Below are 25,287 nucleotides of genomic sequence, written 5' to 3'. Positions count from 1 at the left end.
GGGGCCGACTGGCACACATTCATAAATACATCTCTCACACACACACACACAATCCCAAACAATAATGTATTAGAAAATGTGCCTGCTTATGCACACATACACTACCGGTCAAAATATTTAGAACACCTACTCGTTCAAGGGTTTTTCTTTATTTGTACTATTTTCTACAGTGGAGAATAATAGTGAAGACATCTGAACTATGAAATAACAGATGGAATCATGTACAGTTGAAGTCGGAAGTTTACATACACTTAGGTTGGAGCCAATAAAACTTGTTTTTCAACCACTCCACAAATTTCTTGTTAACAAGCAATAATTTTGGCAAGTCGGTTAGGACATCTACTTTGTGCATGACACAAGTCATTTTAACAACAATTGTTTACAGACAGGTTAGAAGTTTACATACACTAAGTTGACTGTGCCTTTAAACAGCTTAGAAATTCCAGAAAATGATGTCATGGCTTTAGAAGCTTCTGATAGGCTAATTGACATCATTTGAGTCAATTGGACGTGTACCTGTGGATTTATTTCAAGGCCTACCTTCAAACTCAGTGCCTCTTTGCTTGACATCATGGGAAAATCAAAAGAAATAAGCCAAGACCTCAGAAAAAAACCTTGTAGACCCCCACAAGTCAATGGATTCCAATCGCCTGAATGTACCACGTTCATCTGTACAAACAATAGTACGCAAGTATAAACAACATGGGACCACACAGCTGTCATATCGCTCAGGAAGGAGACACGTTCTGTCTCCTAGAGATGATCTATATCCACAGTAAAAAAAAATCCTATAGACATAACCTGAAAGGCCGCTCAGCAAGGAAGAAGCCACTGCTCCAAAACCGCCAGAAAAAAGCCAGACTACGGTTTACAACTGCACATGGGGACAAAGATTGGACTTTTTGGAGAAAAGTCCTCTGGTCTGATGAAACAAAAATGGAACTGTTTGGCCATAATGACCATCGTTATGTTTGGAGGAAAAATGGGAGGCTTGCAAGCTGAAGAACACCATCCCAACCGGGACGCACGGGGGTGGCAGTGCTTTGCTGCAGGAGGGACTGGTGCACTTCACAAAATAGATGGCATCACGAGGGAGGGGAAATTATGTGGATTTATTGAAGCAACATCTCAAGACATCCGTCAGGAAGTTAAAGCCTGGTTGCAAATGGGTCTTCCAAATGGACAATGACTCCAAGCATACTTCCAAAGTTGTGGCAAAATGGCTTAAGGACAACAATGTCACGGTATTGGAATGGCCATCACAAAGCCCTGACCTCAATCCTATAGAACATTTGTGGGCAGAACTGAAAAATAGTTTGTGAGCAAGGAGGCCTACAAACCTGATTCAGTTACACCAGCTCTGTCAGGAGGAATGGGCCAAAATTCACCCAACGTTTTGTGGGAAGCTTGTGGAAGGCTACCCAAAATGTTTGACCCAAGTTAAACAATTTAAAGGCAATGCTACCAAATACTAATTGAGTGTATGTAAACTTCTGACCCACTGGGAATGTGATGAAAGAAATAAAAGCTGAAATAAATCATTCTCTCAACTATTATTCTGACATTTCACATTCTTAAAATAAAGTGGTGATCCTAACTGACCTAAGGCAGGGCATTTTTACAAGGATTAAATGTCACAAATTGTGAAAAACTTAGTTTAAATATATTTGGTTAAGGTGTATGTAAACTTCCAACTTCAACTGTAGTAACCAATAAAGTGTTAAACAAATCTAAATATTTGAGATTCTTCAAAGTACCCACCCTTTGCCTTGATGACAGCTTTACAAACTCTTGGCATTCTCTCAACCAGCTTCATGACGTAGTCACCTGGAATGTAGTTCAATTAACAGGTGTGCCTTCTTAAAAGTACATTTGTGGAATTTCTTTCCTTCTTAATGCATTTTAGCCAATCAGTTGTGTTGTGACAAGGTAGGGGTGGTATACAGAAGACAGCCCTATTTGGTAAAAAATCCATATTATGGCAAGAACAGTTCAAATTAGCAAAGAGAAATGACAGTCCATCATTACTTTAAGACATAAAGGTCAGTCAATACAGAACATTTCAAAAACTTTGAAAGTTTCAAGTGCAATCGCAAAACCATCAAGCGTTATGATGAAACTGGCTCTCATGAGGACCACCACAGGAAAGGAAGATCCAGAGTTACCTCTGCTGCAGAGGATAAATTCATTAGAGTTACTGGCCTCAGAAATTGCAGCCCAAAAAAATGCTTCACAGAGTTCAAGTAACAGACACATCTCAACATCAACTGTTCAGAGACTGTGTGAATCAGGCCTTCATGGTCGAATTGCTGCAAAGAAACCACTACTAAAGGACATCAATAATAAGAAGAGACTTGCTTGGGCCTAGAAACATGAGCAATGGACATTAGACCGGTGGAAATCTGTCCTTTGGTCTAATGAGTCCAAATTTGAGATTTTTTGTTCCAACTGCCATGTCTTTGTGAGACGCTGAGTTGGTGAACGGATGATCTCTGCATGTGTGGTTCCCACTGTGAAGCATTGAAGAGGTGTGATGGTGTGGGGGTGCTTTGCTGGTGACATTGTCTGTGATTTATTTATAATTAAAACGCAACAAAAAACATTACGTGTATTACTTAAAATATGAAGCCCTTGAATAGAACGCTACAAAGAGATATTCAATGACTTTACAATCAAACAGAAAACCTTTTCAAATGTTCTGAAAGCAACAATTACAATAAATAACAATTACAATAAAATGTCTCACATCTCTCTCAATTTATTAGGCCACAGTTGCTATGTTCAACAACGCTGTGTAAGGGCTATTTGATCAAGAAGTAGAGTGATGCATCAGATGACGTGGCCTCCACAAATCACCCGACCTCAACCCAATTGAGATGGTTTGGGATGTGTTTGACCGCAGAGTGAAGGAAAAGCAGCCAACAAGTGCTTACCATATGTGGGAACTCTTTCAAGACTGTTGGAAAAGCATTCCAGGTGAAGCTGGTTGAGAGATTGCCAAGGGTGTGCAAAGCTGTCATCAAGGCAAAGGGTGGCTATTTTGAAGAATCTCAAATATAAAGTATGTTTAATACTTTTTTGGTAACTACATGATTCCATATGTTATTTCAGAGTTGTGTCTTTGCTATTTATTTTACAATATAGAAAATAGTAAAAAATGAAAGAAAAACCATTGAATGAGTAGGTTTTCTAAAACTATTGACTGGTACTGTAAGTATTCAGACCCTTTGCTATGAGATTCAAAAATGAGCTCAGGTGCATCTTGGTCAGGGAGGTGACCAAGAACCCGAAGGTCACTCTGACAGAGCACCAGAGTTCCTCTGTGGAGATGGGAGAACCTTCCAGGAGGACAACCATCTCTGCAGCACTCCACCAATCAGGCCTTTTATGGTAGCGGCCAGGCGGAAGCCACTCCTCAGTAAAAGGCACATGACAGCCTGCTTGGAGTTTGCCAAAAGGCATCTAAAGGACTCTCAGACCATGAGAAACAAGATTCTCTGGTCTGATGAAACCAAGATTGAACTCTTTGGCCTGAATGCCAAGTGTCAGTTCTGGAGTAACCTGGCACCATCCCTACGGTGTAGCATGGTTGTGGCAGAATCATACTGTGGGGATGTTTTTCAGCGGCAGGGGTTGGGAGACAAGTCAAGATGGAGGCAAAGATGAACAGAACAAAGCACAGAGCTCCTTGATGAAAACCTGCTCATGACCTCAGACTGGGGCGAAGGTTCACCTTCCAACAGGACAACGACCCTAAGCACACAACCAATGCAGGAGTGGCTTCAGGATAAGTCTCTGAATTCCCTTGAGTGGCCCAGCCAGAGCCTGTACTTGAACCCGATCGAACATCTCTGGAGAGACCTGAAAATAGCTGTGCAGCAACACTCCCCATCCAACCAGACAGAGCTTGAGAGGATCTGCAGAGAAGAATGGGAGAAACTCCCCAAATACAGGTGTGCCAAGCTTGTAGCGTCATACCTAAGACTTGAGGCTGTAATCGCAGCCAAAGGTGCTTCAACAAAGTACTGAGTAAACGGTCTGTAATACTTATGTAAATGTAATTTCAGTTTTTTATATGCCAAAATGTATAACAGCCTGCTTTTGCTTTGTCATTATGGGATATTGTGTGTAAATTGATGAGGGAAAAAAACAATTAAATACATTTTAGAATAAGACTGTAACCGAACAAAATGTGGGAAAATTCAAGGGGTCTAAATACTTTCCGAAGGCGTTGTATATTTCACTAATGAAATATTACATCATAGCCTGAGTAGTATGTAGTAGATCGAGGCCAATCCAGTAAACTGACAGAGGAACATCATCATAGGTTCAAGGTCATCAGAAGCATCACTCACCCGAGACAGCCAGAGTAGATGCTCTTACTACTCTGAAGGACAATCATTAAAAAGATGTGATGATGTCGTTATCCACACAGGAAATGCACACAAGCATCCCTCAGGGTTCACATTGGCTGAAAGCTCAGAGCTCATTCTTAAATAAAGGTTGAAGGTTGATAAAGGTTGATAGGCCAGTATTAGGAAACAAAACATTTATTTCAGTCCATTAAAAAAAAAATGTTTCAAAACAAATCTTTGACAGAAAAATAGGATATTATGTTAATCAAAATATGGATTAAGAATCCATAAAAAGCTGGAAATATAAAAATATGGATTTGCAATCCATCAAAATATTGAATTAACACTAATAAGTGTAACATCATTTATTCACACGTCTGTTTGAAAAGTAAAATGATCTTCTTCATGAGGACACTTGGTTGTTCTATTGGTCAGTGCACAACTTTGGGTATCCACAGTGGAGTGTCTGAGGAAGCCAGGCCCCAGTGCACTGTGGGAAGGGTTTTAGAGCCTCAGTCCTCCAGCAGTATGTCCACCTCCTCCATGGGAACCCTCAGTCTGAGCTCCTTCTCGGTCATCAGGTCCAGGAACTCCTGCACGTGCTCAGGGAAGAGTTGCACCGCGTCCATGTATAAACCCTTTGGATGGACACACGTGAGCACACACACACGTCAGAAACCATGTCATATATTGTGACCAAAACACACCAAAGAGCTAACTAATTATCACTGTTTAATCATTTCATCGGTCACTGTGCCCACCTTTGCCCATGGGACGTCCTGTAGAGCCTTGTAGAAGATACCTCTTCCCTTCTCCACCTTCCCCTCTGACACCTACAGCACACAACAAAACACCAGACGTCAGCTACAACACACAATAACACACCAGACGTCAGCTACAACACACAACAACACACCAGACGTCAGCTACAACACACAACAACACACCAGACGTCATCTACAACACACAACAACACACCAGACGTCAGCTACAACACACAATAAAACACCAGACGTCAGCTACAACACACAACAACACACCAGACGTCAGCTACAACACACAATAAAACACCAGACGTCAGCTACAACACACAATAAAACACCTGACGTCAGCTACAACACACAATAAAACACCTGACGTCAGCTACAACACACAATAAAACACCTGACATCAGCTACAACACACAATAAAACACCAGACGTCAGCTACAACACACAATAAAACACCAGACGTCAGCTACAACACACAATAAAACACCTGACGTTAGCTACAACACACAATAAAACACCAGACGTCAGCTACAACACACAATAAAACACCTCACGTTAGCTACAACACACAATAAAACACCTCACGTTAGCTACAACACACAATAAAACACCTGACATCAGCTACAACACACAATAAAACACCTGACGTTAGCTACAACACACAATAAAACACCTGACATCAGCTACAACACACAATAAAACACCAGACGTTAGCTACAACACACAAAACACCTGACGTTAGCTACAACACACAACACACCAGATGTCAGCTACAACACACAATAAAACACCAGACGTCAGCTACAACACACAATAAAACACCAGACGTCAGCTACAACACACAATAAAACACCAGACGTCAGCTACAACACACAATAAAACACCTGACATCAGCTACAACACACCAGACGTTAGCTACAACACACAATAAAAAAAACTGACGTTAGCTACAACACACAATAAAACACCAGACGTCAGCTACAACACACAATAAAACACCAGACGTCAGCTACAACACACAATAAAACACCTGACGTTAGCTACAACACACAATAAAACACCTGACGTTAGCTACAACACACAATAAAACACCTGACGTTAGCTACAACACACAATAAAACACCAGACGTCAGCTACAACACACAATAAAACACCTGACATCAGCTACAACACACCAGACGTTAGCTACAACACACAATAAAAAAAACTGACGTTAGCTACAACACACAATAAAACACCAGACGTCAGCTACAACACACAATAAAACACCAGACGTCAGCTACAACACACAATAAAACACCTGACGTTAGCTACAACACACAATAAAACACCTGACGTTAGCTACAACACACAATAAAACACCTGACGTTAGCTACAACACACAATAAAACACCAGACGTCAGCTACAACACACAATAAAACACCTGACGTCAGCTACAACACACAAAACACCTGACGTTAGCTACAACACACAAAACACCTGACGTTAGCTACAACACACAACACACCAGATGTCAGCTACAGCACACAATAAAACACCAGACGTCAGCTACAACACACAACAACACACCAGATGTCAGCTACAACACACAATAAAACACCAGACGTCAGCTACAACACACAATAAAACACCAGACGTTAGCTACAACACACAATAAAACACCTGACATCAGCTACAACACACAACACACCAGACGTCAGCTACAACACACAATAAAAAACCTGACGTTAGCTACAACACACAATAAAACACCAGACGTCAGCTACAACACACAATAAAACACCAGACGTCAGCTACAACACACAATAAAACACCTGACGTCAGCTACAACACACAATAAAACACCAGACGTCAGCTACAACACACAATAAAACACCAGACGTCAGCTACAACACACAATAAAACACCTGACGTCAGCTACAACACACAATAAAACACCAGACGTCAGCTACAACACACAATAAAACCCCAGACGTCAGCTACAACACACAATAAAACACCAGACGTTAGCTACAACACACAATAAAACACCTGACGTCAGCTACAACACACAATAAAACACCAGACGTCAGCTACAACACACAATAAAACACCTGACGTCAGCTACAACACACAATAAAACACCAGACGTCAGCTACAACACACAATAAAACACCTGACGTCAGCTACAACACACAATAAAACACCAGACGTTAGCTACAACACACAATAAAACACCTGACGTCAGCTACAACACACAATAAAACACCAGACGTTAGCTACAACACACAATAAAACACCTGACGTCAGCTACAACACACAATAAAACACCAGACGTCAGCTACAACACACAATAAAACACCTGACATCAGCTACAACACACAATAAAACACCAGACGTTAGCTACAACACACAATAAAACACCAGACGTCAGCTACAACACACAACACACCAGACGTCAGCTACAACACACAATAAAACACCTGACGTTAGCTACAACACACAATAAAACACCTGACGTTAGCTACAACACACAATAAAACACAAGACGTCAGCTACAACACACAATAAAACACCTGACGTCAGCTACAACACACAATAAAACACCTGACGTTAGCTACAACACACAATATAACACCAGACGTCAGCTACAACACACAATAAAACACCAGACGTCAGCTACAACACACAATAAAACACCAGACGTCAGCTACAACACACAATATAACACCAGACGTCAGCTACAACACACAATAAAACACCAGACGTTAGCTACAACACACAATAAAACACCTGACGTTAGCTACAACACACAATAAAACACCTGACGTTAGCTACAACACACAATAAAACACCAGACGTCAGCTACAACACACAATAAAACACCTGACGTTAGCTACAACACACAAAACACCTGACGTTAGCTACAACACACAACAACACACCAGACGTCAGCTACAACACACAACAACACACCAGATGTCAGCTACAACACACAATAAAACACCTGACGTTAGCTACAACACAACAAAACACCAAACACCAGCTTCAGCAATACTTCCAAGTCTCCTTCATCCCTCGGCTGTTGGAACAAACCTGAGGTTCTGATAACTGCAATGATTTAAGGGTGTTTTAAAGAGGTGTCTTAACAGGAAGTTCATGTTTTAAAGAGGCGTCTTTTTTACCAGGAAGTTCATGTACATCCTCCACAGCAATGGACAGTGGACCCCGTGCTCTGTTGCTATGGCATTCTCAAACAGCGAGCGGATACGGTTGCTCAGGCCGTTCTCTGGCAGGCTGGAGACGGTGTCACCACAGCAATCAGACCTGCCAAGAAGAAAACAATAACTCATGAAAAAACATCCACGAAATGAATCTAAATGTGAGCTACTACAGTAGTTCTATTCCTTTTTTGTGTTTGTGTGTCCTGTTATTGACATTATTAGATTAAGTGATACTGATTAGAGCCTTCATCTTCAGTGTTCTCACCTCTGAACAGAGTCCACTAGCTGCTTCCTTTGCTGCTCTGCGCTGATGGCGAACAGGCGTGGCACGACACTTGTACTAGCCTTGGTCACGCTGTGGAAGAAGCGGCGAGCCCTGCCAGCGCTATGGTAGCGGTTCTCCACCTGCACATACAACTGCCACAGAGAAGTGCTGGAGGCAAAGTGGGCCAGGGCCGAGGTCAGCGCCAGTCTGATATGGCTAAGTGGGTACACGTTGGTGCTGGTGTGGTAGCGCAGTAGCGCCACCTGCTGGACAGCCAGGGCCTCACACTCTGAGACAGAGCTCAGTGTCTGTATGTCACACATAACTTCACTGCTAGCTGACTCCTGGGCTGACATACTGGAGTGTTGCTCCAGCCTCTTTCTAGCCAGGTTGTAGACAGCATCAGCAGCATCAACCCCCACAGTCAGGTACTGGAATAGGGCGTAACACCCCACCAGACCTTTGACCTGCCTGGACTTGGATTGCCCCTGCCCCGCGGCCTCCTCCTCCTGCCCAGGCAGGGAGCTCACCACAGCCTGCTCATAGGCCTTCCTGGCCTTCAGCACGGCCACTGGAGCCAACTGTCCCAAGAAGGGGGCATACGAACTACCCTCTGCTAGCTTGGTGAGGATATAGACCGCTGGTGAAGACATGGCGGTCGTAACAGTCGTCCCTGCCCCGCCCATATCCCTTCGCCAGGCCTCCTCCACCTCCAGCTGGGCGTAGAGCAGGCAGAGGTCACACAGGGCAGGGTCTGCCAGCCCTCCTGCCACGCCCAGTCCCAGGGCTGTGTCGAACACCTTGTGGGCCTCGTCCAAATTCCCTAGCAGCCACTCCAGGTGGGCGTACTCCCTCCACAGGCTGAGGCGGCCCCGGTTCTCTGGCTCCTTCAGCAGGCGCTTGGCCAGGCGCTTGCTCCTCTTCCCCTGGGATTTCACACGCTTCTTGTTCCTGCCGCGCACGCACCTCAGCACCTTAATGTTACATACAGAGTGGAAGGACAGGAGAGACATGAGCATTAGTGGGAGAATCTCAATGGAGAATGAGAGGGGGAAGGACACAAAGTCCAGCATTAAAATGGAATGAAAATACGTACCTTTCATCCTGACTACAATGAACTTAAAATTCCTTCACGATTACCAAAGTAATTGAACTTGGCTGAGCATATGCTTGCCTGGCTCTAAAGCTTATAGCTGGGGTAACCTGGGTTTACCTTGAGCTTCTCATACTGGATCCAGTGTAGTGAGAGGACAGCTCTCTCCTGAGCAGAGAACAGAGGCAGAACCATCTGGAACACGTTGTCTACAAACTCCTCCCCCTGCTTACACAGCCCCACCCCCCTCCTGGCACCCTGCAGGGAGGTCATGTGACCCACGGGGCTGACCCCAGGAACAGGGAGGGCATAAGAGGTCAGTGGTGAGTCAGGATGGTGAACATCCCCCAGTAGAGCCTGATCATCCAGAAGCAGGCTACAGGAGGGGGCGCTGTAACAGGAAGTGTCAGCAGGCAGACCCAGGAAGTGCAGGAAGGACAGAAGAAGACATAGCTGGAGGTCTGGGTGGACCAGCCGGATCATAGACGGCCCAATGTCATCAAACAGCACCTACATAGAACACACACATGCAGGCAAGTGGTAAGACATAAATAGCAACAGTAGGAACCCAGTTTTTAATGGTAGATATATCCCAGTTTTGGCACCACTATCACCAGTAATCACAGCCAATACCTGTCGGTCCGGGTCCTCACAGTCCTCCACCGATTGGCCCTTGGTTTTGTCCGGCCTCCATGGCAGCCAATGGATGGCCTCGCGTGACGTCTCCACATCCAACCAGATCCTCCACTTGGGCCAGGTTTTATCCTTCACCTCCAATTCCTCCTGATCTTCTTCATCTCCATCATCTGTCACACAGAGGTTCCAAAGGTTAACATTACAACACTATGACTTACGTCGCCAAAATGTCCTAACGGGCTACTAGTGTAATTACAGTGTTATAACACAGAGACCATGTAAAGTGTTAGCACAGGTTTTAGTACAGGCAAGGCTATAAAGTTGTTAACCTTGTTCACTGGGTTGGAGCCAGCCCCCTCTCTCCTGCTGGGTCATCCAGGCTCTCCATCCACTGGCCCCCCTCTCCCCGACACGGGGCTCCCCACTGTCCCAGAATGGCTCAAAGAACTCCACCTGGAGGACCACAAAGGGGCAAAGGCCAAAGGGAGGGTTTAATACAACACAGATATTTATATCAATCCCTCAATACTACAGTAATAAATAATGTACAATCACACAGAGGGTGGAGGAGAGGGAATGTTGGGTATTTCAACAATGTAATCATTTGTAAACATATCATGATTCATGGGTTGATGGGCAGTTGTCTCCATCTGCGCTGAGGTCAGCAGTTCTCCTGACAAGAAGAACAACAGACTGAACTGCAGGACAAGCCTGCAGGACAATAACTAGATGGAATGAATTAGTCCCTCCATGGTAGTGCATGCCTCTCTCTGCCACCAACACAGTGCTGCAGTGATCAGCAGACCAGACCTCCATGGAGAACAGCAGAAACACATTAGAGTGTGGAATAAAAGGTGGTCCTGAAAAGGAGATCTTCTAATTACTTGGTGATGAATCCAAAAGCTGAAGGATTTTATATATCCATATAGTAATGTTAGATTTAGTGGCAGCGTTGGGAGCCAACCCATTTACATTCTTATTAAATATCACGGTCTCTGAGACAAAAGACAGATCGGCTCTGAACATGGGGCTTTGGACATGAGTACTTCCAACTTCGGTAGAGAAATCCTATATGGTGTGATATCTTAACAATACAAAGCTCAATTGACCTAGACTATCTTCCAATAGCCACACTATCCATACCACTTGAAATGCATAGCCAATACATATTGCTTCATTATAGTACTACGCTAGTATAGGCCTTGGAACAGAGACGTAGTGTTAAGGGAGGGTCTCTCATCAACAAATACAACCCTGATCAATTAAAACAGTTCAGAAAAGCTAATGCTGTGTTTACCATGTGGACACACACATAGCAACATGCCCTTGCTTCATTTGAGGTATTATACATTCAGAATTGTCTCCATTATGTAATGTTGCTGGGAGGGCAGTGAGCTGTGAGCCACTGCAGCAGTTCTGACAGAAGAGCAAACAGGCCATTATGTGTTCTCTCAAATTAGAATGTCCCACTGCTGGAAAAAGGTCTCTATTAAAAGTTTCCATGTAGTGTGTAAAGTGACAAGGCCCAGACCAGTCTGAAGGGCACTCTGTGGAGAGGGCCCCAGCACTGCTTTAATGACAGTGACAAAAAACAAACAGCATTGGTGCACTGGCTTTGGATAAACAGCCAATACAGTAACACCAATTCATTATCAGTCTATTCTGGAGGGAGATACCAGCTGTATATGAGTACACGTGTTGGAACATGTGTGTTCTTTGCAGAGGAAATTGGGGAATGACTGTGTGTGTGTGTACCTGTTGTCTGGTGGGTAGGTCCTTGACAGTGTCTGGCTTGAAGAAGGTGAAGTCCAGTAGGCCCTGGAACAGACACACAGCTTTCTCTGAGTGGCCAGCCTGCCTGAGGAAATGACACTGCTGGAGGAAGATGGCTGCAGAGAGAGGAGAGAGCATACAATACCACATCATTAATTATAATTCCTCACACAGATCACCCAGTTCAGTTACACCTATTAGAACAAGCACGTGTGCATTAGTTTAGTATGAGCTCTTAAAGATGAATTCATTGAAAAATCCTCAGACTTTGAAAGAAACAAATAGCATGATTAGGAAGAATGTGCAATTTTTGTTTTGTTTTTGTAAGTAATAACAGATAGATAATCTTCCCTGAATGAAAAATTCAGCAGGCAAATTAAATCTGCACATCCCTGAGGTCACATGATAGGTCAGCTTCTCAAAATATTTTTATTGCCCCTCACAGTAGTCTTCATTATTCTGAATAATTATCAAGTTATAATTAATGCAGCCATCTCCTGCAGATGTTCCCTTTAAGTTGGGGTTACATTGCCCTGACTTGTAACCTGGTCCCAGATCTGTTTGTGCTGTCAATGGCCATAGGAGTTGGCAAGACAGCACAAACAGATCTGGGACCAGGCTACCTGCCTTGTACTGCCAGTACAGAGACCACCTGCATTTTCGAAAAGGAACCAAACAGTCAAAAAGAGTCTCCCTCAGAGGTCAGGTGGAGATATATGCCAAACACTGCAATGTAAGCAGAGGCTATGGTCGAATTTTAGTACATACGGTGTACATCTCCCACACTGTTTGATCTGTCCACAGTGCAGCTTCAGATATGCTAGAATATGTACTATTCAACCACAAGAGGGAGTCTGGGACAGTAAAACAATTGAAGAGCTTCTGTATCTATTAGGTCGAGTTGAGAATACCAAAGATGTCATGAGTGATGACATACATTGGTTGAACCTGAAACAGCTAGCCTATTTTCTATGGTTGAACCTGAAACAGCTAGCCTATTTTCTATGGTTGAACCTGAAACAACTAGCCTATTTTCTATGGTTGAACCTGAAACAGCTAGCCTATTTTCTATGGTTGAACCTGAAACAGCTAGCCTATTTTCTATGATTGAACCTGAAACAGCTAGCCTATTTTCTATGATTGAACCTGAAACAGCTAGCCTATTTTCTATGATTGAACCTGAAACAGCTAGCCTATTTTCTATGGTTGAACCTGAAACAACTAGCCTATTTTCTATGGTTGAACCTGAAACAACTAGCCTATTTTCTATGGTTGAACCTGAAACAGCTAGCCTATTTTCTATGGTTGAACCTGAAACAGCTAGCCTATTTTCTATGATTGAACCTGAAACAGCTAGCCTATTTTCTATGGTTGAACCTGAAACAACTAGCCTATTTTCTATGATTGAACCTGAAACAGCTAGCCTATTTTCCATGAGTTGCAGTAGTTGATCTATAAACCTAAATAGTTCCACTATGTTCAATACAATTCCAGGTGATTTCAATAAGCGAAGCATCACTGGATAACATCAAATCCATAACATGTTTTCTACCCTTACATAACAGTTAGCTGTGGTCAACAGATAGGACTGTTTGAGTGGACTAAATCAAGGTTTCCCAAACTCGGTCCTGGGACCAAGTTTGGGAAACCCTGGGCTAAAGAATGTGAGGCAATCGCTTCTGTTTCTAATTGTTTAAACCTTATCATTACCTTACCATTATTTTTCATTAAATTAAGGCTGTACTTGAAATGCTCCTCGAGTGCATCCCATCCTTATCATTGTTCAGCAGGCTAAAGCCCTGACAAGACAGTTCCATGTCCAGCCCAGACTGACCACTGGACAGCTAGTCTAACTAGGTGATAGTTTCATTAGGCTGAGGTTGAGGGGCAGATGCCAGAGGGACAGGAGGCTAGTCCAGGACTGTAGTACTCATATCATGGCTCAGCAGCATGGACACTGGAGTGGACATCCATGATCCTCTCTCCCTTTCTCACCCTCCTTCTCCCCTAGTCCATCTGTTCCTCATCTCCTGTCAGTGGTTAGAAACATTACGCAGCACAAACCTGTTTAGGGGTCTGTTCAGGAGCATGAAATATGTTATAGAACATTGCAGATAGATGTGTACTGTATAAAACAGATATAATTGTCAGTCATTGGGAAAAGGGAATCTTGTCAGTTCTATTTATGACATTTCTAGCTGCACAATTCCACATTTGTCTACTGAACGAGGCCCTGTGCCACATCCACAGACATCTGGCAATGACATCATGATACACATTAATTAAATGTAGTCTGTCATGACAGATTATAACCACATCAAATCCATACCAAAGACTTCTGAAAGGAGTTTAAAGGAGATACAGTGCCGTGAAAAAAGTATGGTCCCCTTTCTGATTTTCTATCTTCAAACAAAACCTAATATTAGATAAAGGGAACCGAGTTTACAAATAACACCCCCAAAAAAGTACTTATTTTATTTATTTAATTAACAATATTATGCAACACTCAATTCCCCTGTGTGAAAAGGTAATTGCCACCTTACACTCAATAACTGGTTGTGCCACCTTTAGCTGCAATGACTGCAACCAAATGCTTCCTGTAGTTGTTGATCAGTCTCTCGCATCGCTGTGGAGGAATTTTGGCCCATTCTTGCATGCAGAACTGCAGTAACTCAGTGACATCTGTGAGTTTTCAAGCATGAACTACTCGTTTCAAATCCTGCCACAACATCTCAATTGGGATTAGTTCGGGACTTTGACTAGGCCATTCCAAAACTTAAAATGTGTTGCTTTTTAACCATTTTCATGTAGACTTAATTGTGTGTTTTGGATCATTGTCTTGCTGCATCACCCAGCAGTGCTTCAGCTTCAGCTCACAGACGGATGGCCTGACATTCTCCTGTAGAATTCTCTGATACAGAGCACAATTCATGGTTCCTTCTATTAAGGCAAGTCATCCAGATCCTGAGGCAGCAAAGCATCCCCAAACCATCACACTACCACCACCATGCTTGTCCGTTGGTATGAGGTTCATACTGTGGAATGCAGTGGGTTTTTTTCGTCAGATTCAATGGGACCCATCTCATCCAAAAAGTTGAATCAAGTTTGCCAAAAAACACCTGGAAGCACCTGAATAATCATCAAGACTCTTGGAAGAATATTTTATGGACAGATGATTCAATAGTGTAACTTTTTGGGTGTACGGGGGCAATTACTGTTTCACACAGGGAATTGGGTGTTGCATAACTTTGTCATGTGATACATAAAATAAGTAGCACTTTTTTTGTTATTTGCAAACTCAGGTTCCCTTTATATAATATTAGGTTTTGGTTAAAGATGTGATATTTCAGTTTGAAAAATATGAAAAAAATAGGGAAAATCAGAAATGGGGCAAATACTTTTTCACAACACTGTACATAAACACGCACACACTCCGGCAGAGACAACAGCAGCTTTCACTTCCAATAGAATGACAACTAATCCACTCTTCTCTTCAACACTCATGGTCACAGACACAGTCCAAACATTCACAATGAACCACATACAGTTCAATACAGCAGCAGGACAGGGCACAATGACAAGGGGAAACCTGAACCATAATACTCGCTCTCTGCTCGCCTCTACAAATATTTACATTGGCTAATGCTTCTCAAGTTTCAGCCCCTCTACAGTACAGCCATGTGCCAGTGAATAAAAGACGAGAAAGCAAAAACCAATGCCTTTCCATCACAACCAAACAGAACAAGTTTGTGAGTTAGTGCACATTTCAGTAATCCTCTGTCTATAATGTAGAAGCTATCTCGGGGGAAAAGTTCTTAATACGTTATTATTACAAACATTATTAAATATAAAGTATATAGTATGTGGCTTGGACCATTACCCAGCATGTGTTCATCAGTGCCCGGCAGCATCTGGTGGGAAACCATGCTCCCATCCTGCACCGCCGCCAGCGTGCTCAGACACTTCCCGTATACCGTGTTGACCTTTGACACGGAGAAGGTACTGAAGTGGCTCTGCATGAACAGCAGGTACTTCCTCCACAGGGGGGCACTGTTGGGGTGCAGGAACACCAGCTTTTTCCACTCCTTCAGCAGGGCTGCCGGCTCCCACAACTCCCTACAGAGCCGCAGTCGCTCCAGCTTCAGTTCCACACAGCTCGGGTTATTCTCCACTGCTCGATCCAAAATGGCTACCTTCTTCTCCAGCGTGGCGCGCACTGACCTCTTCCGCCGCTCGCTCTCGTTCTCAGAGATGTCAGCAAACACCCCAGGCGCCCCAGCTACCTCGTCCTGTAACACAGTTCTGGAAGTTATTATGTGATTTGTTGTATCAAGATACAGGCCAGGAACTAGAATTTTTCCTGACACGTTGAAATGTCCCGGAAATACTCTTGGCCCTAGTAAAATTTCATGTGATTTGAATGGACTGATTGGTGTGGTGTGTAATTATGGGGTTTTAACATTGAGTAGTGTACCTGGAAGAGGACAAACTGAAGCCAGGTGTGTGTGTCTGTGGGGGTTTCCCTCAGCCTCCTATTGAAGTCCTCCACCCGTTCAGCCAGCATGACGGCAGCATTGTCCCTGGGAGTAGGTTGTTCCTCTGCCTTGCCATCCTCCGCCTTCCCCTTCCCCTGGAGCCACAGGGACGTGGAGGAGTCATACACCCCCAGGGGGTTGACCCAGGAGCCCTGGCCTTTGGCAGAGCCACCCCCCTCTGCCTCACCTTCCAGACAGGAGGGCACAGGGATGAAGGATAAAGTGGTGGTTGTGGTGTCCTCTGGTGGAGGTCTGGGCAACGTGGGTTTGCCATCAGACATCAGCAGCTGGCGGACGGTGGGGGAGAAGTAGCGGTTGGGTCTCTGTCTCCTGTCCACTCTCTTCTTCTCTGGGCCAGACTCAGCCCAGCTCACGGCCTGAGACCGCAGGTTCAAACCCAGAGAGGAAAAGCCCTTCCTTTTGTACCTTTAAAGACATTACAATCATTACAGTCATATGTAGAATCCCTGTAAAGAGAAATAGCAATGTATTGAGAGCGTTTTGAACTGGGCTGCGACTCAGTAAGGGAGGGCAGGGTGAGAAAGAGAAAAAAAGGACAAATAAACAGAATTGTCTGCGTCACCTGACCTCCTCCAAAAAGGAAGTCCCTCTGCAGCAATACACCAAGCACCAGTCCAATCATGGCTATATTGATCACATTTCACTTAACTTGCTGTGGTGTGTGTATTGACTACACATTAAACCCGACATCATCTGAAACTCAATTTGTTGCCCTTGTGCAGTTAATAAAAATATCAGTGGGTCCTGCTACACCACTTCATGGTGGACATGTATACATATATAGACACACACTTAGAAATATGCTAATGAAGACAACTATACTCAGAGGCAAACTGAGTTAAAAGAAGACACTACATGACCAAAGGTATGTGGACACCTCCTCGTTGAACATCTCATTCCAAACTCATGGCCGTTAATATGGAGTTGGTCCCCATATGCTGCTATAACAGCCTCCACTCTTCTGGGAAGGCTTTCCACTAGATGTTGGAACATTGCTGCAGGGTCTTGCTTCCATTCAGCCATAAGAGCAATAGGGAGGTCGGGCACTGATGTTGGGCGATTAGGCCTGGCTTGCAGGCGGCGTTCCAATTCATTCCAAAGGTGTTAGATGGGCTTGAGGTCAGGGCTCTGTGCAGGCCAGTCAAGTTCTTCCACACCGATCTCGACAAACCATCTCTGTATGGACCTCGCTTTGTGCACAGGGCATTGTTATGCTGAAACAGGAAAGGGCATTTCCCCAACTATTGCCACAAAATTAGAAGCACAGAATTGTCAAGAATGTCATGTATGCTGAAGAGTCAAGATTTCCTTTCACTGGAACTAAGGGGCCTAGGCTGAACCATGAAAAACAGCCCCAAACCATTATTCACTATGCAGTCGGCAGGTTGCGTTCTCCTGGCATCCTCCAAACCCAGATTCGTCAGTCGGACTGGCACGTGGTGAAACGTGATTAATCACTCCAGAGAGTGCACTTCCTCTGCTCCAGAGTCCAATGGCTGAGAGCTTTACACCACTCCACCCGACGCTTGGGCTGCTCGCCCATGGAAACCCATTTCATCAAGCTTCCGACAAACAGTTATTGTGCTGACGTTGCTTCCAGAGGCAGTTTCGAACTCGGTAGTGAGTGTTGCAACTGAGGACAGACTATTTTTAAACTCTACGTGCTTAAGCACTCGCCTGTGCCGTTCTGTGAGCTTGTGTGGCCTACTACTTTGCGGCTGAGCCGTGTTTGCTACTAGACTTTTCCACTTCACAATAATAGCACTTACGGGTGACCGGGACAGCCAGAGCAGAGCGGAAATTTAACTGACTTGTTGGAAAAGGTGGCATCCTATGACAGTGCCACGTTGAAAGTCACTGAGCTCTTTAGTGAGGCCATTCTACTGCCAATGTTTGTTTATGGAGATTGCATGGCTGTGTGCTGGACTTATACACCTGGTGTGGCTGAAATAGCCAAATCCTCTAATATGAAGGGGTGTCCATATAGTGTACAGTGCATTCGGAAAGTATTCAGACCTTATTCAGGCATTATTCTAAAATTGACAGTGCATGTCAGAGCAAAAACCAAGCCATGAGGTCGAATTAATTGTCCGTAGAGCTCCAAGACAGGATTGTGTTGAGGCACAGATCTGGGAAAGGGTACCAAAAGAATGTCTGCAGCATTGAAGTTTCCCAAGAACACAGTGGCCTCCATCATTCTTAAATGGAAGAACTTTGGAACCACCAAGACTCTCCTGAGAGCTGGCCGCCCGGCCAAACTGACCAATCGGGGGAGAAGGGCCTTGAACCCGATGATAACTCTGATGGAGCTCCAGAGTTCTTCTGTGGAGATGGGAGAAACTTCCAGAAAGACAACCATCTCTGCAGCACTCCACCAATCAGGCCTTTATGGTACAGTGGCCAGACGGAAAACACTCCTCAGTAAAAGGCTCATGGCAGCCTGCTTGGAGTTTAGCAAAAGGCACCTAAAGGACTCTCAGACCATGAGAAACCAGATTCTCTGGTCTGATGAAACTAAGATTCAACTCTTTGGCCTGAATGCCAAGTGTCACATCTAGAGGAAACTTGGCACCATCCCTATGGTGAAGCATGGTGGTGGCAGCATCATCATGCTGTGGGGATGTTTTTCAGCGGCAGGGACTGGGAGACTAGTCAGGATCGAGGGAAAGATGAACGGAGCAAAGTACAGAGAGATCCTTGATGAAAACCTGCTCCAGAGTGATCAGGACCTCAGACTGGGGTGAAGATTCACCTTCCAACAAGACAACGACCCTAAGCACAAACAAGACAATGCAGGAATGGCTTCGTGACAAGTCTTTAAATGTCCTTGAGTGGTCCCAGCCAGAGCAAACTGAAAATAGCTGTGCAGCGATGCTCCCCATCCAACCTGACAAAGCTTGAGAAGATCTGCAGAGAAGAATGGGAGAAATCTCACATATACAGGTGTGCCAAGCTTGTAGTATCATACCCAATAAGACTCAAGGCTGTAATCGCTGCCAAAGGTGCTTCAAACAAAGGGTCTGAATACTTATGGAAATGTGATATTTCCGGGGGGGGTTTTATAATACATTTGCACAAAATAATTTGTGGGGATTTGTGTGGAAAAACAATTTAATCAATTTTAGAATAAGACTGTAATGTAACAAAATGTGGAAAAAGGGTCTGAATACTTTCCCGAATGCACTGTACGTATGGCAACAATATATACCCCACAGTGAGCGTACATCCTAGGCACGTCATTATTCAATTCACTAAGTATGTAGGGCATAGAGTGCGCTCTGACAGGAAGGAAGGAATTTATAGCAGTTAAAAGCTTTGATTTCAGCACCCTGACTGTGACTGCAGGCTGAGGGCAGTCAGAGGGCTGAAGTAGTAAAACCACCTGTGAGAGATGGATTACTGCAGCGCTACAGACACAAAACTCTGTGCAGCTTTTATTATCACCCCCCCAACTCCACCCTCTGGCCACCCAAGCTCGCGTGTGATGATGTGTACTGTAATGGAGCTGACTGACTCCCTCTCTGATTGACCTTGCGTTGGGAGCAGAACCAGGCAGGGGGGTAAACTAAACACTGCTGGCCAACAGATACCCTTGCAACACTATCGTGCCAACCTGAACGGTACGGTTGTTTTTGCATTGTCCTTTCCAGTGCGAGTCCAGCAACAGTGGTGGATGCGCAGCCAGGCCAGTGAGGTATAGCTCAGCTCTGTCCAGCTCAGTGGTGTGGACAGGGTAAGAGTGGGTTGATGATGGCTGACGGACAGCTACACCAGAGCTGAGATGGCAGTAATGGTGGTGGTGCAGAGGTGAGGGGTGTTAGAGTGGGGAGGCGGAGGGTGGAAGGTGGTGCAGCGGAGGGGGAAGGAAGGTTACCTACCTAGCGATATCTCCTCTGTAAAGTGATTTGTACTCCCAGTTGGCACGGTCTGCTCTCCTGTCCACGCAGAAGGGCTGATCGGTGGGGGTCTGGAGGTCATCCAACCACACAAAAGACCCCTCCACCTGAAACTGAACCGCCTCACTACAGACAGAGATAGTCAGGATTAATGAAGAGTATAGGCCACACCTCTAAAGAGGGGTGGGTGACGTAGCGAGTCAGCATTTTCATGATTGGCACAAAAGACAATATAGGGTTAATGGTGCTACAAACATGATGCCATAATGGAAATTGACAAGAAAGTTTTTCATAAAACAGACATAATCGTTAAACATTGACAGTACAGTAACAGATTAGTCGTTAAATATTGCCAGTACAGTACAGATAAAAAATAATGGCAACATTAGGATAATTTGACTGTAGCTTGAAGGATAAGTTACACAAGTCTCCTGTGGAGGAGCCAGTCCTTGAATTGAGAGAAAGAGAGACAGGTGTTTGTGTGTGGACGTATTTAACTATTCTTGTGGGGACCAGAAGTCTCCACAAGTATAGTAAGCCGAACAAAAATTTGACCAACTGGGGACATTTTGTTAGTCCCCACGAGGTCAAATGCTATTTCTAGGGGGTTTAGGGTTAAGGTTAGAATTAGTGTTAGAATTATGTTAAGGGTTCGTTTTAGGGTTAAAGTTAGGTTTAGGGTAAGAGTACGGGTGGGGGGTAATTTCATTGGCAGCTCAGAGACCACCAGGCTTGCTGTCGCAGTTAAATTCAGAGTCTTAGTCAAGAAGAGCTACTCCAACTGGCAGTCAGCCAAGACCCCCAGAGTATACCTCCCCTAACGCACTGAGCCACAGACAATGAATCTCCCTCCTACCTGGAAACACTTCAACCCTGAAACAGAACAACTACTACAGTAATACCAGCCATGGGCAAGTATTCAAAAAGCATCTTATGGTAGGAGTGCTGGTCTAGGATCAATCTCCCCCCCTGTCCAAATACTCTTATTCATTATGACATAAATTGCGAAACTGATCATATATATTCCTATTAGAGCATGTATCCTGGGTCTCACTGGGAACAAAATGAGTGAGGTCATACCTGGGAGGAGTACTCTCAGCCTTTTTTAGGAGGTCACTGGGGTAGATAGTATCCGAATCTGAGCCACTGCTTGCTGGAGAGGGTTCTCCACTCTTCTTCTTGTGCTTCTTCTTTTTCTTCTTCTTCTTCTTCTTCTCCTTCTTTTTCTTCTTGTTGGATTGGACATCGTTCTTATCCTCCCTCTCTGGTATAACGTGTCTGCTGAGAAATGTTAGTAGTATACATTTAAGTTCAAATATCACAAGCTGTTGATTTTGGGGTGAAACTACCACCACGTCAATGCTGAGATCATATCATCCCACAAAAGTACAAGATATTTGGAGGTAAACTTCTTATAATTGTGTAATAAAAACAAGATTGTGTAGTAAAATTCAAAGCTACTCAATAAAACCTCCAGTGCTTCTCAAACGGGCAGAATGCCTTATCCTGTCTCCTGTACAATGGAGCATATAATACTATTGAGTCACAGTGAAAGGGAAATAATTGAATAACGATTAAACACTTATGATAATAACACCTTGTTTCTGCCGATTGTGTTTCGTTGGCTTTCTCCGTGGCTCGTTGGTGAAGAGAGAGAGCGTCATCAGTGCGGAAACTTTGATTGTTCAGCCATTCTAGTTCTGAGGAGAGAGAAGAGGAATGTCAAATCAATCGCAATCAGTTCTCTAAGGCTTTTAAGCACAAGAATTAATCAGGTTTGGCGACAGCTTTTTTTCAGAAGGAAGCCCACTGACACAGTAAATGCACTAAAGATAGTTCTATGTCAAAGAGTTGTCATATCGCATTGTGCCAATGGGTTTAGAGTTAAATTTTATAAGGACGTGATATAGTACACCTTTTTGGTTAGATTAAGGCTATGGTGAGGGCCCGATGGGCCAATGCACTGCTGACCTACAGTAAATGAGTGTAGGTAAATTGTTTATCATGCTTATTCACCTGGCCACACCACTGAGTAACTAACGTTAATGTTTATCAAATTATAGCTATGGATGCATATTTTGTGGGATGTTATGTTACGAGCAGAGACACTTAGCTAGCTATAGTATAATTGTGTTGTGACCAATGAAGCTAACAAGCTAGTAAAACGAGGACACTGACACTTTCAAGCAGGAACGTTGCACTTACGTTTAATTTCACTAGATCTCTCTTTGAAAAGCCGTCACAGAACGGTTGCTAACACATCCACTAAACATAAAATAAACATTTGTGGGTCTTACCTTTAGGTGCAATCTCAGGTTTTGTATTTGATAATCCTGCAAAAGCTGGAAATAGTGCCATGTTGATAGCCTCTGCGTGTAAACAGTCGCATGAATATGACGTCATCTCGAACGCGCCTGTGGTTTGTTGGAGAGGTAGAATTTTATGAATCGCATAATTTTAGGCTGCTTAAATCCTGTTCTCTGGAATGCAAAGTGTATGATTGAGCATGAGCACAAAAACACACTTCCATCGACTGATTAAACCGTGATTATGCCTGGGACATATTGTTGCAGACTGCGAGATGATTGCCTAAAAGTAAATATTGGTTTGAATGTAGTAGTTTAATTCACAAAATAGACTCAATCAGCACAGGATTTCTAATATTTTAATTGTATATTCCCTGATTGATACACCTGTCATTTTCAATTCCGCGACTAAAAGTAAATAGTTCCGTGTATGCTTGCGGTGACCAATCGCCGATCCCCACTATTCCTCCCAAAAAACTCCAATCGAGCCCCTGCCAGATCAGAATGTATGATTTTGAGGAACTAGGCACACTGAAAGAAACTTCTTGTCGACAGCAATAACTATAGTATTACAAAATGCTCTGTGATACAAAGTAGACTGTCCGGCCATACCGTTTTCCTAAACTACTCAGGTAATATTAGGCGCCATTGTTTGACGCATTGCAGATCCAACGTAGCCAATCGTGGGCTCCCGTACAATGGGCAGAATATTGCAGGTCCACTGTATCCAATGAGAAGCGCCGTCTCAAAAATAACTGCAATTTCTCCAGCGTCAACAGACACTGGCCAGTGTTTTTGAGTATTCTTCCGCAGAGATAAAACAGCATAAAGTAGAGCGCCATGTTCCAGCTCGAGCGCATCAGAAACCTGTATATTCATAGGCACCGGATGCAGTGAGGAGTCACTGGACAGACTGGTTTCTGTCGAATTATACTACAGCTGCACTGTTGGCCACATGACCAAAGCCAATGTCACAATTTATTTTGTGCCAATGTATGTCAATCATTTACACATTTTTGTATTTACTGTTTTGGTTGTAAATATGACACCTTATTAGGTTTTAGTTTTTTTATAATTACAAAAAAGCATGCAGAATTTGGATAATCAACCTAGCAATTATTTTCATACCCTGATCAATTTACAAATGCATGAACTGAATATATGCTGTTCACTTTATTTGAGAGTAATAAAATATAGGCTATAGATATTGAATAGTGATCCCCTGAAGGCATGCTCCTTGTAATTTCATTTTTAAAATAAATTATATATTTCGGATTTCATGACAAATGCTGAAAACAAGTTGATTCTGAGTTTGCAAAAACATTGGAAATGAATATGTCATTTTCATCAGTTTTATAGCCAAACAGGCCAATTATAAAACTACATTATTCATCATTTTGTCAATGACTGATATTGGGTAATGAATATGAATTCAATATGACAAATAGGCTAGCCTAAATAAATCTCTTATTGTCCGATTATCACCATCAGCCTATTTTGTTTTTAAAGTAATAATGTAATGCACATTTCATAGCTTCAATTATCATGAAGTGATTCTACCAACAACATCTTATGTGTACTTTTTCTTTTTAATACTCTGTCAGGTGTTTCTTATCTCCAATGCAACAATAACTCAAGGAATGGCTGGTCAAATCCAAATATGAGTAGGAGTACTTGTACCAGTAAGTGTCAGATACTGTCTGTATGAAATAATAAATAAATACATTTGGTGAGTGCTTATATTTGTCCTATTTCACATATGTAGGCCACAAGTGAGTATTATATGCATATGTGAATTGGAAATGTTTATTTTTTTTGTACATCCCAACTCCCCTGAGACACTCTTGGAGAGTATATCAACAGCTACCCTGGAGCAATTAAGGTTAAGTGCCTTGGCAGATTGCTCACATTGTCAGCTCTGGGATTCAAACTAGTGAACCTTTGGTTACTGACCCAATGCTCTTACCGCTAGGCTTCCTGGCACCAAAGGCAAATTGGTCACTGGTCTGTGTTGTTCTATGTGTGCGGCTTTAGGTTTTTGTGCCACTGCACTGTACACTGTCCTTCTCTCAGCACATATCAAAGCTGCAGGCTGAAGTAAAATCTAGACTTGGTTTCCTCTATTGTAATCGCTCCTCTTTCACCCCAACTGCTGAAGTAACCCTGATTCAGATTGCCATTTTACCCATGCTCGATTACGGAGACATCATTTATAGATCGGCAGGTAAGGGTGCTCTCGAGCGGCTAGATGTTCGTTACCATTCGGCCATCAAATTTGCCACCAATGCTCCTTGTAGGACACATCATGACCCTCTATACACCTCTGTAAACTGGCCAGCTCTGTGTACCCACCGCAAGACCCACTGGTTGATGCATATTAATAAAACCCACTTAGGCCTCACTCCCCCCCATCTGAGATATCTACTGCAGCCC

The 25,287-nt window shown here is 43.6% G+C and overlaps 1 protein-coding gene and 1 long non-coding RNA gene across 7 annotated transcripts; both read right to left on the bottom strand.

Annotated features, from left to right (window-relative positions):
* Positions 1 to 130: 130 nt before the first annotated feature.
* On the bottom strand, positions 131 to 23,540 carry nrde2 (NRDE-2, necessary for RNA interference, domain containing). 3 transcript variants are annotated; one of them, XM_035751965.2, is made up of 15 exons: positions 23,467 to 23,540; positions 22,846 to 22,962; positions 22,146 to 22,248; positions 21,629 to 21,829; positions 20,531 to 20,674; positions 16,571 to 17,057; positions 15,977 to 16,385; positions 12,079 to 12,212; positions 10,653 to 10,776; positions 10,321 to 10,493; positions 9,808 to 10,197; positions 8,595 to 9,568; positions 8,291 to 8,432; positions 5,117 to 5,188; positions 131 to 4,993 (listed from the first exon to the last, which is right to left on the bottom strand). In XM_035751965.2, the coding sequence occupies exons 2-15, from the start codon at positions 22,949 to 22,951 to the stop codon at positions 4,868 to 4,870; spliced, it is 3,585 nt and encodes a 1,194-aa protein (XP_035607858.2). In that variant the 5' UTR covers positions 22,952 to 22,962; positions 23,467 to 23,540; the 3' UTR covers positions 131 to 4,867. The 3 variants fall into 3 exon arrangements, with proteins under 3 accessions (XP_035607858.2, XP_035607857.2, XP_035607859.2); XM_035751964.2 differs by having other exon boundaries at positions 22,846 to 23,508; XM_035751966.2 differs by having other exon boundaries at positions 21,629 to 21,826; positions 22,846 to 23,508.
* Positions 5,198 to 8,236, bottom strand: LOC127915911 (uncharacterized). 4 transcript variants are annotated; one of them, XR_008092899.1, is made up of 3 exons: positions 7,589 to 8,236; positions 6,249 to 7,033; positions 5,198 to 6,155 (listed from the first exon to the last, which is right to left on the bottom strand). It is a non-coding gene; the product is annotated as an uncharacterized LOC127915911 (long non-coding RNA). The 4 variants fall into 4 exon arrangements; XR_008092900.1 differs by having other exon boundaries at positions 5,198 to 6,009; XR_008092901.1 differs by having other exon boundaries at positions 5,198 to 6,217; positions 6,426 to 7,033.
* Positions 23,541 to 25,287: the final 1,747 nt, after the last annotated feature.

This window comes from Oncorhynchus keta, chromosome 35 (genome assembly GCF_023373465.1).
Source record: "Oncorhynchus keta strain PuntledgeMale-10-30-2019 chromosome 35, Oket_V2, whole genome shotgun sequence".
Lineage (NCBI taxonomy): Eukaryota > Metazoa > Chordata > Actinopteri > Salmoniformes > Salmonidae > Oncorhynchus > Oncorhynchus keta.
Note: the sequence above shows the minus strand (reverse complement) of the source record. Positions and strands in the feature narration are given on the sequence as shown.

What these genes read in the sequence shown, in the direction of transcription:
- nrde2 (XM_035751965.2), bottom strand. Translation starts at nt 22,951, where the DNA reads ATGACGTCATATTCATGCGACTGTTTACACGCAGAGGCTATCAACATG. An exon ending in ACCTGAGATTGCACCTAAAG is followed by an intron (nt 22,249 to 22,845) that starts GTAAGACCCACA and finishes CTCTCTCCTCAG; the next exon opens with AACTAGAATGGCTGAACAAT. An exon ending in TACAGAGGAGATATCGCTAG is followed by an intron (nt 17,058 to 20,530) that starts GTAGGTAACCTT and finishes ATGTCTTTAAAG; the next exon opens with GTACAAAAGGAAGGGCTTTT.